Source organism: Nerophis ophidion, linkage group LG01 (genome assembly GCF_033978795.1).
Source record: "Nerophis ophidion isolate RoL-2023_Sa linkage group LG01, RoL_Noph_v1.0, whole genome shotgun sequence".
In the NCBI taxonomy this organism is placed as follows: Eukaryota; Metazoa; Chordata; class Actinopteri; order Syngnathiformes; family Syngnathidae; genus Nerophis; species Nerophis ophidion.
The window spans coordinates 5,927,273-5,941,569 of NC_084611.1; the positions used below are offsets into that span (position 1 = coordinate 5,927,273).

At 42.3% G+C, this 14,297-nt stretch overlaps 2 protein-coding genes across 2 annotated transcripts in view; one reads left to right on the forward strand and one right to left on the reverse strand.

Annotated features, from left to right (window-relative positions):
* LOC133553184 (zinc finger protein OZF-like) overlaps positions 1-14,297 on the reverse strand; it is an 839,429-nt gene that overhangs the window by 593,129 nt on the left and 232,003 nt on the right. The window lies entirely within an intron of this gene.
* Positions 1,532-10,534, forward strand: LOC133552649 (zinc finger protein OZF-like). The gene is made up of 2 exons (XM_061900025.1): positions 1,532-1,821; positions 8,852-10,534. The coding sequence occupies exons 1-2, from the start codon at positions 1,731-1,733 to the stop codon at positions 10,150-10,152; spliced, it is 1,392 nt and encodes a 463-aa protein (XP_061756009.1). The 5' UTR covers positions 1,532-1,730; the 3' UTR covers positions 10,153-10,534.

The window sequence follows — 14,297 nt, forward strand, 5'->3', positions numbered from 1 at the left end:
AACAACACTAACAGGGAGGGATTCAAGTTGTCTTACGTGGAGTGTGCATCGATTAGCATGGCATGTTAATCGATGCTAACATGGCAGAAATGGCAAGAATGTGTGGATATCCTGCGACACTGAAAGCAGATGCATTTCCAACGATGAAGTCAACGAAATCACAAAGGTAAGTTTTGTTGATGTTATTGACTTATGTGCTAATCAGACATATTTGGTCACGGCATGACTGCCAGCTAATCAATGCTAACATTTTATATAGGCTAGCTGTATGTACATTTGTAGCTATATTTGCATCCAGCCTTTCCCTCCACCCACATTTAATGCCAAACAAACACTTACTAATCAACAGATTTAAGTTGCTCCAGTGGTCAAAAGATGCAATCATTGGTTAAAAGGCGATCACCGAATAGCTTCAGTTTCTTCTTCAATTTTGTTTTCGGTATCTGCCTCCACTTTCTGACCATCCGTTTCAATACATTCGTAATCTGTTGAATCGCTTAAGTCGCTGAAATCCAAGTCTGAAACCGAGCTAATGTCGCTACATCTTGCTGTTCTATCCGCCATCTTTGTTTGTATTGGCATCACGGTGGCAGAGGGGTTAGTGCGTCTGCCGCACAATACGAAGTTCCTGCAGTCCTGGGTTCAAATCCAGGCTCGGGATCTTTCTGTGTGGAGTTTGCATGTTCTCCCCGTGAATGCGTGGGTTCCCTCCGGGTACTCCGGCTTCCTCCCACCTCCAAAGATATGCACCTGGGGATAGGCCCCTCCCACCTCCAAAGACATGCACCTGGGGATAGGTTGATTGGCAACACTAAATGGTCCCTAGTGTGTGAATGTGAGTGTGAATGTTGTCTGTCTATCTGTGTTGGCCCTGCGATGAGGTGGCGACTTGTCCAGGGTGTACCCCGCCTTCCGTCCGATTGTAGCTGAGATAGGCGCCAGCGCCCCCCCGCGACCCCAAAAGGGAATAAGCGGTAGAAAATGGATGGATGGGATGAATTTACAGATAGCGAAAATCAGCCACTTTAAAGCCTTTTTTCGGGATATTCCATGTTGGGTAACATTTTGAAAAAAACTTCAAGGAATAAAATAATCCACTGGGAACTGATTTTTATTGGTTTTAACCCTTCTGAAATTGTTATAATGTTCCCCTTTAAAATGTAGGATTTTTTTCTTCAATGTATGCCCTTTTTCTGGTTTGAACAACAGCCATCGAAAAAGTCCGTGCACGTGCTTGTATTATACATATTTTATTTTCAAAGAGTAGTTGTCGATTATTTGATGATAGATACATTTGCCAACCATTGTTTTAAAACAAGATTAAATTGCCTTTATTTTGAAAAACAAAACAAAAACCCTGCTGTCTGTGCAGGTTCTTTTATATATTTATTTTCTTTATCTTCAAAGAGTAGTAGTCAATATTTTGATGTTAGATACTGTTGCCACCATCTCTTTAAAACAAGATTAAATTGCCTTTATTTTGAAAAAAGAAAAAAAAACTGCTGTGGAGTAGGAAACGGAAGTAGCGGGCTTCTAGCGCATGCGCAAATGTACTTGAAGCCAAGCAAAAAGACGAGGTCGTTCAGAGAATTTTGGAATTGGCGATCTTAAAGTCATATGATTGACAGCAAATATAGCAACACTTATCTCAAGTCGTGTTTCCCAAAGCCACGAAACGTGCATTGAGTTTGGAGCGATATCTGAAGTGAAGATTGAAGACGTGATAGAAGATGGACGACTACTGCTATGCTAAGATGGCGACGTCATGTCAAAGAGAACATTCCAGCAAATCACCAACGGAGATAAAGACGGAAGATGAAGGTGAGTGACTTGACGTTTTGTCATTTGAAAGCTGTTTGAGTTTCAAGCCCTTAAAATCGAAATTAGCCGACTTTGTTGAAGAATGTAAAGAAAGAGCCGCCATGATTGTTAGCTTGAAGAAGGCAGTGGAGTTCACATCAGAGGAGATGAAAGAATGCAAAAGTCAAATGAAGAAAGTGGAAGAGCAAAATATAAAATGATGTGAAATATAATAAAGAACAAGAAATAACAAATGTATGCTTTGTTCAAACACTAATAGTAAAGTAAGCTAGCCGGTAGTCTTTTTCTTATACTGTAAAGTTCAAATTTGAATGACAATAAAAATAAGTAAGTCTAAGTTACAAACATCTGAGCCTCTTTAAATATTTATATTTATTTCTAGTTCTTATCTTCTTGTTTTTCTAAAAAAAAACAGTTGTATTGAATTCCTTCGGTGGTGGTTTGGTATGATATGTTTTAATAACAGATAGTTTATGATAAAAATGTGCCTGAAATTAAACAAAGTCCCAAAATCGGGAAGACAACTTTCAGGAGGGTATTGATTGATTGATTGAAACTTGTATTAGTAGATTGCACAGTACAGTACATCTTCCATACAATTAACCACTAAATGGTAACACCCCAATAAGTGTTTCAACTTATTTAAAGGCCTACTGAAAGCCACTACTAGCGACCACGCAGTCTGATAGTTTATATATCAATGATGAAATATTAACATTGCAACACATGCCAATACGGCCTTTTTAGTTTACTAAATTGCAATTTTAAATTTCCTGGGAGTTTCGTCTTGAAAACGTTGCGTAATGATGACGTGTACGCAAGATGTCGCGCGTTTTTAGGAAGTATTAGCACTACGCACATACACATTTAAATGTCGTCTGCTTTAAAGTAAGCGTCAATATATACCTTGATGTTGCAGAAAAAAGACCATCTATTTTTTTAACCGATTTCCGAATTCTAAATGGGTGAATTTTGGCGAATTAAACGCCTTTCTGTTTGTCGCGCTGGAGGCGATGACGTCAGAATGTGACGTCGCCGAGGTAACACACCCACCATTTTCATTTTCAACACATTACAAACACCGGGTCTCACCTCTGTTATTTTCCGTTTTTTGGACTATTTTTGAACCTTGGAGACATCATGCCTCGACGGTGTGTTGTCGGAGGGTGTAACAACACTAACAGGGAGGGATTCAAGTTGCACCACTGGCCCCAAGATGCCAAAGTGTCTGCCGCCAGACCCCCATTGAATGTGCCAGAGTGTCTCCACATTTTACCGGCGATGTTAACGCAGACTTGGCACAGAGATGTATGGATAACCTGCAGATGCATTTGCAACTATATTACGTTTCCTTCCACCCACATTTAATGCAAAAAAAAAAACCACTTACCAATCGACGGATTTAAGTTGCTCCAGTGTCAAAAGATGCGAAAGTCCTGATCGTTTGGTCCGCACATTTTACCGGCGATGCTAACGCAGCTATTCGGCCATGCTATGGCTATGAATAGCGTCAATAGCTATTCGCTCAATAGCTTCAGTTTTTTCTTCAATACCTTCATACTCCAACCATCTGTTTCAATACATGCGTAATCTGTTGAATCGCTTAAGTCGCTGAAATCCGAGTTTGAATCCGAGCTAATGTCACTATATCTTGCTGTGGTATTCCCATTGTTTGTTTACATTGGCAGCACTGTGTGACGTCACAGGGAAATGGCCAGTGTCTTCGCAGAGAGCAAAAATAAGGCACTTTAAAGCTTTATTTAGGGATATTCCGAGACCGGTAAAATTTTGAAAAAAACTTCTAAAAATACAACAAGCCACTGGAAACTGATTTTTATTGTTTTTAACCCTTTTGAAATTGCGATAATGTTCTCCTTTAACCGCATAATTACACAGTATTTTGGACATCTTTGTTGCTGAATCTTTTGCAATTTGTTCAGTTAATATTGGAGAAGTCAAAGTGGAAAGATGGAGTTGGGAAGCTTTACCCTTTAGCCACACAAACACACGGTGATTCCTTGTTTAAAATTCCCAGAGCTGAAACTTTCCTATGGATCACAGCGCGGTCAAGCCAACATGAATCCCAACCGAATGTCAACCAGCAGGTTTCGGTGAGAAAATTGTGATTAAAAAGTCGCCACTTACCGAATATCAGCTGAGCTTGTGCCGTCCGTACAGCTGCCGTCGATTCCCCTGAGACACTGGCGTCAACACACCCATGGACGTACACCTCCGACTATCAGGTACTATTAAACTCACTAAAACACTAGCAACACAATAGAAAGATAAGGGATTTCCCAGAATTATCCTAGTAAATGTGTTTAAAAACATCGGAATCCGTCCCAATGTAATCACGTTTTTTTTAACTCGTTTTTTCTTTATTTTAATTTTTTTTATAGTCCGTCGCTATCAATACCCTCAAACACAAATCTTTCATCCTCGCTCAAATTAATGGGGAAATTGTTGTTTTCACGGTCCGAATAGCTGTTTTTGTTGGAGGCTCCCATTATAAACAATGTGAATATTTGAGGAGCCCCCACACTTGTGACGTCATCGTCTGCTACTTCCGGTAAAGGCAGGGCTTTTCTCTTAGCACCGAAAGTTACGAACTTTATCGTGGATGTTCTCTACTAAATCCGTTCAGCAAAAATATGACAATATTCCGAAATGGACCTGCTATCCCCGTTTAAATAAGAAAATCTCATTTCAGTAGGCCTTTAAACGGGGATAGCAGGTCCATTCTATGTGTCATACTTGATCATTTCGCGATTTTGCCATATTTTTGCTGAAAGGATTTAGTAGAGAACATCCATGATAAAGTTCGCAACTTTTGGTCGCTAATAAAAAAGTCTTGCCTGTACCGGAAGTAGCGGACGATGTGCGCGTGACGTCACGGGTTGTAGGGCTCCTCACATACTCACATAGTTTACAATCAGTTTTTTAAGTCAATGGACTGTTTTGTTTTTAATGGGAGAAATATATTCTGGATGTAGGGACGGCGTGGCGCAGTGGAAGAGTGGCCGTGCGCAACCCGAGGGTCCTTGGTTCAATCCCCACCTAGTACCATCTCCGTCACGTCCGTTGTGTCCTGAGCAAGACACTTCACCCTTGCTCCTGATGGGTGCTGGTTAGTGCCTTGCATGGCAGCTCCCTCCATCAGTGTGTGAATGTGTGTGTGAATGGGTAAATGTGGAAGTAGTGTCAAAGCGCTTTGAGTACCTTGAAGGTAGAAAAGCGCTATACAAGTACAACCCATTTATTTATTTATTTATTTAATCATAGCCACCAGCAGCTAGAGCGATTCAAACCGAGAAAGCAACAATTTCCCCTTTAATTTGAGCGAGGATGAAAGATTTGTGGATGAGGATAGTGAGAGTGAACGACTAGAAGAAAGAAAAAAAAGACAAGGGCAGTGGGAGCGATTTAGATGTTATTAGACACATTTACTAGGATAATTCTGGAAAATCCCTTAACCGATTATTGTGTTACTAGTGTTTTAGTGGGATTATATAGTCATACCTGAAAGTCAGAGGGGTGTGGTGACCGCCAGTGTCTCTGAGGGAAGCCACGGTGGAGCCAAGAAAGTCGCAGCTGCCTCTTTGACAGCTAAAGGAGCAACGACACAAGCTCCGCTCATGTTTATGGTTAGAGCCGACTTATTACCACAATTTTCTCCTCGAAACCTGCGGGTTGACGTGTGGTAGAGAAACATGTTCGCTTGACTGCTAATTCCATATTAAAGCTTCACAACAAACAAAGAAACACCTTAGAACAAGGTGCGATCGGCACCTTGTTCCGTCGGTTTGTTTTCTGTTTTGTGACTCTTTGAGTATTTTTTTACTATTAAATCATGTTTCTACCTGCAAGTCCTGTCCGGAGTCGTCCGATTGCATCCTGGGAGAACAAACCCCGCATCACCATGCCAACTCGGTCGTAACACTAACAGCAGCTCAGGCAAATCATATGGTCTAAAAATGCATTTTCCCATCGACAACATGACATCATCGCGCCGAGTGCGTGCTCTTTCAGTCAATTAGTGTGCATATATACATTACCTAAATGTGCATGAACTATTTCTGTTCAAAATAGTTTGAAATGTCACATTTTAAATGTTTAAATATTAACTATCAGTTTACTGTACTGTGCCAACTGTACTACTATATGAGTACATATGTGCTAATGTTTCATTGAAAATAAAACAGCAAAGTCCATTTGGCTGTCATCTGTTTAATAACTTGGAGAAGGCATTCGACCGTGTCCCTCGGGAAGTCCTGTGGGGAGTGCTCAGAGAGTATGGGGTATCGGACTGTCTTATTGTGGCGGTCCGCTCCCTGTATGATCAGTGCCAGAGCTTGGTCCGCATTGCCGGCAGTAAGTCGAACACATTTCCAGTGAGGGTTGGACTCCACCAAGGCTGTCCTTTGTCACCCATTCTGTTCATAACTTTTATGGACAGAATTTCTAGGCGCAGTCAAGGCGTTGAGGGGTTCCGGTTTGGTGGCCGCAGGATTAGGTCTCTGCTTTTTGCAGATGATGTGGTCCTGATGGCTTCATCTGACCGGGATCTTCAGCTCTCGCTGGATCGGTTCGCAGCCGAGTGTGAAGCGACCGGAATGAGAATCAGCACCTCCAAGTCCGAGTCCATGGTTCTCGCCCGGAAAAGGGTGGAGTGCCATCTCCGGGTTGGGGAGGAGACCCTGCCCCAAGTGGAGGAGTTCAAGTACCTAGGAGTCTTGTTCACGATTGAGGGAAGAGTGGATCGTGAGATCGACAGGCGGATCGGTGCGGCGTCTTCAGTAATGCGGACGTTGTACCGATCCGTTGTGGTGAAGAAGGAGCTGAGCCGGAAGGCAAAGCTCTCAATTTACCGGTCGATCTACGTTCCCATCCTCACCTATGGTCATGAGCTTTGGGTCATGACCGAAAGGATAAGATCACGGGTACAAGCGGCCCAAATGAGTTTCCTCCGCCGTGTGGCGGGGCTCTCCCTTAGAGATAGGGTGAGAAGCTCTGCCATCCGGGAGGAACTCAAAGTAAAGCCGCTGCTCCTTCACATCGAGAGGAGCCAGATGAGGTGGTTCGGGCATCTGGTCAGGATGCCACCCGAACGCCTCCCTAGGGAGGTGTTTAGGGCACGTCCAACCGGTAGGAGGCCACGGGGAAGACCCAGGACACGTTGGGAAGACTATGTCTCCCGGCTGGCTTTGGAACGCCTCGGGATCCCCCGGGAAGAGCTAGACGAAGTGGCTGGGGAGAGGGAAGTCTGGGCTTTTCTGCTTAGGCTGTTGCCCCCGCGACCCGACCTCTGATAAGCGGAAGAAGATGGATGGATGGATGTATAATTTGAAAAAGTAGTTTCATACTTGTTGATGACACAGCTTTGCAACAGTTGATATTCTAGTTTCAAGCATGTTTTACTCAATATACCGTATTTCCTTGAATTGCCGCAGGGCATACAGTATGCTGGGTCAAACTCGCTTCCCAAAATAATTAGCGCATGCTTAGTATTACTTCCTGGTCAAACTCGTGATGTCACGAGTGACACTTCCCCTGTCATCATTTTCAAAACGGAGGAGGCTGATTTCAATACCGGTAATTTGAAATCACATAAAGTGAAGAAGATTAAGAGCTATTCAGTAGGATTTAAGGTTCAAGTTTACATCACACTAAAATTTTTACTGCATACCTTTGGTAAGTGCCGGAGTTAGAAGAGGTTTTAAAATAATTTGCGCATGCTTACTTTTACTGCATGCCTTTGGTAAGCGCAGGAGTGAGAAGAGGTTTTAAATTAATTAGCGCCCCGGCGGCAATTCAAGGAAATACGGTAGGTCATCACATCTCAGCAACAAGCTGTAATATCTTACTGAGATCATTTAGGACTTAAAACAAGTAAAAGACTCAAACAAAAAAATCTGCTTAGTGAGAAGAGTTATCTTATCAGACAGAAAATAAGTAAATATCACCCTTATTTGAGATATTTGATCTTACTTAGATTTCAGTTTTTGTCCATCGTTCAGGGTGAGTCGCTCTGCAGGCAGTGCAAGCAAAGTTCAACTCCCGGGTGTTGTTGAGGGGGGAGGGAGGGCAGTTAGTGTCCCTCGCTGAGGTGTCCTTCGGGGATGTTTCCCAACAGCCTTTTTTCTGTTCTTGAGCAGCGCCAAAGCCATGCTAGGGAGTCAGATCGTAGATTAGGAATGTTGTTTTCCAAGCGAGCAGACATTTTCATGGCCTGTCTGCTCTAATCGTCCATGTCAGCTCTCAATCGTATTTTTTTCTAATCCACAAGCCTCTCTATGATGTGATCCATCTTGTAATTTAGTTCAGAAATCGCCACAGTCTGTGATCCCACAGCTCGACCCAGGCCTTCCATTGCCAGGGACAGCCTTTGTAAGTGAGTGGGCGAGTAAGGAGAGGTAGTGGTAACATGTGCAGGAGTGTTAATAGCATGGTGGATGTCCGCTTGTGCCCTGTGGAAATAATAAATAAAGTGATCAAGTTGTAACTAATCGAAGGCCAAAAGAGCGGAGTTTTATGGACCCAGTGTTACCCCCGACAAAACATGGGCCCTGGAGGGAAGGTCTCCCCTGCGCTCCTCGACCACGGTCTGGGAGCCCACAAGCAGGAAAGGTGTAAAGCAACCCTTGCAGAGCGGCGGCTCCCTGTTTAAAGTGTCACCTTTATTGTTAGTTTAGAAGCCCAAATACCTCCATATTGCACTTCACACACCCTCTTTATTAACCAGTAGAATTCTCCTTTGTTGCCTTTCTTCCTCTCCACGATTTTATTGCTTGTATGCACTTTGTGTGTGCGTTTTGACACACTCAACATCATGCGCCTCGGCTCTGTAGTCACCGCCACACAGCGGCATTCAGATGAAAGAACGGTACCGGTACTATTCAAAAGTGGTATAGTTCTTATTTCAATTGATTAGTACCAGGATACTTTATTAGTAGCAGTATACTGTACAACCCTACTACACACACATACAGTACATAGAAGAACGTGTGTTTTCGTTGTTTGTGTCTTGCAGACGTCCAGCAGCTGATGGGTAATCCAGAAGAAGTTTCCCCTCAGTCAGGGGGGAGCTCCACTTTGAAGCAGGAGACTCCACAACCACCCTGCATTAAAAAGGAAGAGGAGGAACTCTGCATCACTCAGGAGGGAGAGTGTCTTCTAGGACGAGAGGAAGCTGATTACACCAAGTTTCCACTGACTGTTGTCTCTGTGAAGACTGAAGATGATGAAGAGAAACCACAAGTAGACAACCAATTAGCTCCACTATCAGATAGTGAGGCTGAAGACGAGGTTGAAGTAACTTTGAGCAGCGATACAGACTGTGAAGGTGATATGAGGACTCACACTGACAACAAACACTCTGAATGCTCTACAAAGTCGAGAGGTAAAATATGTTTGAGCTGCTCCTTTTGTGCTAAACGTTTTACTAACAAGAGCCTTTTGACTGAACACATGAAATCACACACAGGTGAAAATCCATATAATTGTTCAGTTTGTTCTAAAAGCTTTTCTGTTAAGTGCTATTTGGCTCAACACTTGAGAACACACACAGGTGAAAAACCATTTATTTGTTCAGTTTGTGGCAAAAGCTTTTCTCAAAATAGCCATTTGACTCGACACATGAGAACACACACAGGTGAAAAAACATTTAAATGTTCAGTTTGTGGCAAATGCTTTTCTCAAAATAGCTTTGTGACTCAACACATGAGAACACACACAGGTGAAAAAACATTTAATTGTTCAGTTTGTGGCAAAAGCTTTTCTCAAAATAGCAATTTGACTAAACACATGACAACACACACAGGGGAAAAACCATTTAATTGTTCAGTTTGTGGCAAAAGCTTTTCTCAAAATAGCTCGTTGACTCAACACATGAGAACACATACAGGTGAAAAACCATTTAATTGTCCAGTTTGTGACAAAAACTTTTCTCAAAATTGCCGTTTGACTGAACACATGAGAACACACACAGGAGAAAAACCATTTACTTGTTCGATTTGTGGTGAAAACTTCACTATTAAGAACCGTTTGATTGAACACGTGAGAACACACACAGGTGAAAAACCATTTAGTTGTTCAGTTTGCAACAAAAGCTTTTCTCAAAAAAGCCATTTGACTAAACACATGAGAACACACACAGGTGAAAAAGCATTTAATTGTTCAGTTTGTGACAAAAACTTTTCTCAAAATTGCCGTTTGACTGAACACATGAGAACACACACAGGCGAAAAACCATTTAACTGTTCGATTAGTGGGGAAAACGTTTCTATCAAGAACCGTTTGACTGAACACAAGAGAACACACACACACAGGTGAAAAACCATTTAGTTGTTCAGTGTGCTGTAAAAGGTTCCCACATAAAGCAGACGCAGTAAAACACATGAGAACACACAAGGGAAAATAAGCAATTAGCTGTTTAGTTTGTGGTATGTTGCTCATATGTGGCGACATCCACCCTACCCAGGGCCTCCTCACTGCTTCTTTCACAAATATCTGAGGTATTCATACAAACTTGGATTATTTGGAGCATTGGTCCCCAACCTTTTTGTAGCTGGGGACCGGTCAACGCTGGATAATTTGTCCCACGGCCTGGCGGGGGGGATTTTTATTTATTTATTTATTTATTCTGTTCCATGAAAAAAGGGAGGTTTTTGGGTTGGTGCACTACTTGTAAGTGCATCTTGTGTTTCCTTATGTTGATTTAATAAAAAATTTAAAAAAATAATAAATATCTTCTGCGGCCCGGTGGTTGGGGACCACTGATTATTTGAAGCATAATCTTATCCACTCATGACACCATGTCTTCTCTGTATCTGAAACCTTCCTGAACAGTAAGATAGATGATGCTTCAAGTGCTTGGTTACTCCTTCTTCAGTCCAGGGACCTGGGGCCTCATGTGTCAAGTTTGTGTACAAGGTCAAAAACCTGCACTACACCCTTTTTTACTGCAAAGTTGTGATGTAAAATGCATGTTTTGTTTCCTGTTTGGTCACGTTGTTGGGGGGACAATTAATATGCGAGGGAATTAAGGAAGCAGCATGAGACGACAAGTGTTTGATGTGGAAGACGATTGAAACTAAACTTAATTCCCTTGGAGTTTATGAGGCCAACGAGGTATGATTACTTCTGATATTTTTGTGAAATCTACGTGTTTTCTCTTTTTTGGATGTCAGACTAATTGTAAGTTCTGTTTGCTTATTTTAATACTTCTGACGTTATTATATTTGGCGTCGTTGGTAACGTGAAGAAGTTGTGGTTGATATAAATGTGAGAAAAACTAAGGACTTGAGCCTTGATTAAGACCTTGGAGGGACTAACACTGATAACGGGCCACAATTTACATGCCAGCGATTTGATGAGTTTCCCCCCCAAAAAAGTATGAGTTTATACTCAGGCTCTCAATGTTAACGCATGTGATTTAAAAAGAATAAATGGCGTTACCATAAATGAATGATTTTCCGTTTTTTCGACTGTTTTCCGTACCTTGGAGACATCATGTCTCGTCGGTGTGTTGTCGGAGGGTGTAACAACACCAACAGGGAGGGATTCAAGCTGACTTACGTGGAGTGTGCATCGATTTAGGCTAGCTGTATGTACATATTGCATCATTTTGCCTCATTTGTAGCTATGTTTGCATCGAACCTTTCTCTCCACCCACATTTAATGCCAAACAAACACATACCAATCGACGGATTCACGTTGCACCAGTGTCAAAAGATGCGAATGTCCCTCGTTTGTTCTGCACATTTTACCGACGACAGCTATGCTACGACAGATGTGTGGATATCCTGCGACACTCAAAGCAGATGCATTTCCAACGATAAAGTCAACCTAATCACAAAGGTGAGTTTTGTTGATGTTATTGAATTAAGTGCTTATCAGACATATTTGGTCACGGCATGACTGCCAGATAATCAATCAATCAATCAATCAATCAATCAATGTTTATTTACATAGCCCCAAATCACAAATGTCTCAAATGACTACACAAACCATTACGACTACGACATCCTCGGAAGAACCCACAAAAGGGCAAGGAAAACTCACACCCAGTGGGCAGGGAGAATTCACATCCAGTGGGACGCCAGTGACAATGCTGACTATGAGAAACCTTGGAGAGGACCTCAGATGTGGGTAACCCCCCCTCTAGGGGACCGAAAGCAATGGATGTCGAGCAGGTCTTACATGATACTGTGAAAGTTCAATCCATAGTGGATCCAACACAGCCGCGAGAGTTCAGTTCAAGCGGATCCAAGACAGCAGCGAGAGTCCCGTCCACAGGAAACCATCCCAAGCGGAGGCGGCTCAGCAGCGTAGAGATGTACCCAACCGATACACTGGCGAGCGGTCCATCCTGGGTCCCGACGAGCGGTCCATCCTGGGTCTCGACTCTGGACAGCCAGTACTTCATCCATGGTCATCGGACCGGACCCCCTCCACAAGAGAGGGGGGGACATAGGAGAAAAAAGAAAAGAAGCGGCAGATCAACTGGTCTAATAAGGGAGTCTATTTAAAGGCTAGAGTATACAGATGAGTTTTAAGGTGGGACTTAAATAATTCTACTGAGGTAGCATCTCCAACTGTTACCGGGAGGGCATTCCAGAGTACTGGAGCCCGAACAGAAAACGCTCTATAGCCCGCAGACTTTTTTTGGTCTTTAGGAATCACTAATAAGCCGGAGGCTTTTGAACGCAGATTTCTTGCCGGGACATATGGTACAATACAATCGGCAAGATAGGCTGGAGCTAGACCGTGTAGTATTTTATACATAAGTAGTAAAACCTTAAAGTCACATCTTAAGTGCACAGGAAGCCAGTGCAGGTGAGCCAGTACAGGTATATATGTATGTATATATGTATATAAAGGTATATACAGTATAGGTATATATGTATGTATATATGTATATAAAGGTATATACAGTATAGGTATATATGTATATAAAGGTATATACAGTATAGGTATATATGTATGTATATATGTATATAAAGGTATATACAGTATAGGTATATATGTATGTATATATGTATATAAAGGTATATACAGTACAGGCGTAATGTGATCAAACTTTCTTGTTCTTGTCAAAAGTCTAGCAGCCGCATTTTGTACCAACTGTAATCTTTTAATGCTAGACATGGGGAGACCCGAAAATAATGTGTTACAGTAATCGAGACGAGACGTAACAAATGCATGGATAATGATCTCGGCGTCTTTAGTGGACAAAATGGAGTGAATATTAGCGATATTACGGAGATGAAAGAAGGCCATTTTAGTAACGCTTTTAATGTGTGACTCAAAGGAGAGAGTTGGGTCGAAGATAATACCCAGATTTTTTACCGAGTCACCTTGTTTTATTATTTTGATGCTAACATGCTATTTAGGCTAGCTCTATGTACATTTGTAGCTATATTTGCATCCAGCCTTTCCCTCCAATGCCAAACAAACGCTTACCAATCGACAGATTTAAGTTGCTCCAGTGGTCAAAAGATGCAATCGTTGGTTAGAAGGCGATCGCCAAATTTGTCCTCGTTGGCTCAATAGCTTCAGTTTTTTCTTCAATTTCGTTTTCGCTATCTGCCTCCACACTCCAACCATCTGTTTCAATCCATGCGTAATCTGTTGTATCGCTTAAACTGCTGAAATCCGAGTCTGAATCCGAGCTAATGTCACTATATCTTGCTGTGCTATCTGTCACGTTTATTTGTATTGGCGTCACTAAGTGACATCACAGGAAATGGACGGGTGGATGTACAGATAGCGAAAATCAGGCACTTTAAAGCCTTTTTTTGGGATATTGCATGATGGGTAAAATTTTGAAAGAAACTTCGAAAAATAAAATAAGCCACTGGGAACTGATTTTTATTGGTTTTAGCCCTTCTGAAATTCTGATAATGTTCCCCTTTAAGGTTACGCTTCAAAAAAATCTGAATAACCTTAGGTTTTATTCAAAAGAGTGGGTCATGGATGTGTGTGTGTGTGTGTGTGTGTGTGTGTGTGTGTGTGTGTGTGTGTGTGTGTGTGTGTGTGTGTGTGTGTGTTTGTGTGCGTGCGTGTGTGTGTGTCGGATCTGAAAGACCTTTAGGTTAGTGGGGGAATGAGCTTTGGTCGTTTCTCAGCAGGATCGGACTCGGGAATTATCTTCCGGTCGTTCTCAGCCCATTGTGCCGGAGGATTTCGCAGAGGCTTCACATTTCTACACATTCCAACCCCCGAGGTGGGTGGGGGGTGTTTTCTTGAAGGGGATTGGTTTGAAACTGAAGCAGGGGGGATGTCCTTTCATCATCCGCCGGTGGGACAATCTTCTTTTCTCTCTCTCTCAGCTGGAATAAGCAGATATCTCCCGTCTCGTCCATCCATTCCGTAATCTTCCAAGCACCATAAACCTGGCCTGCGAGATGAGTTTGCGAAGTGTAAAATTAATTTGTTATTTTAATGAAAGGAACTGCTGTTCTAATTGTGTCCAC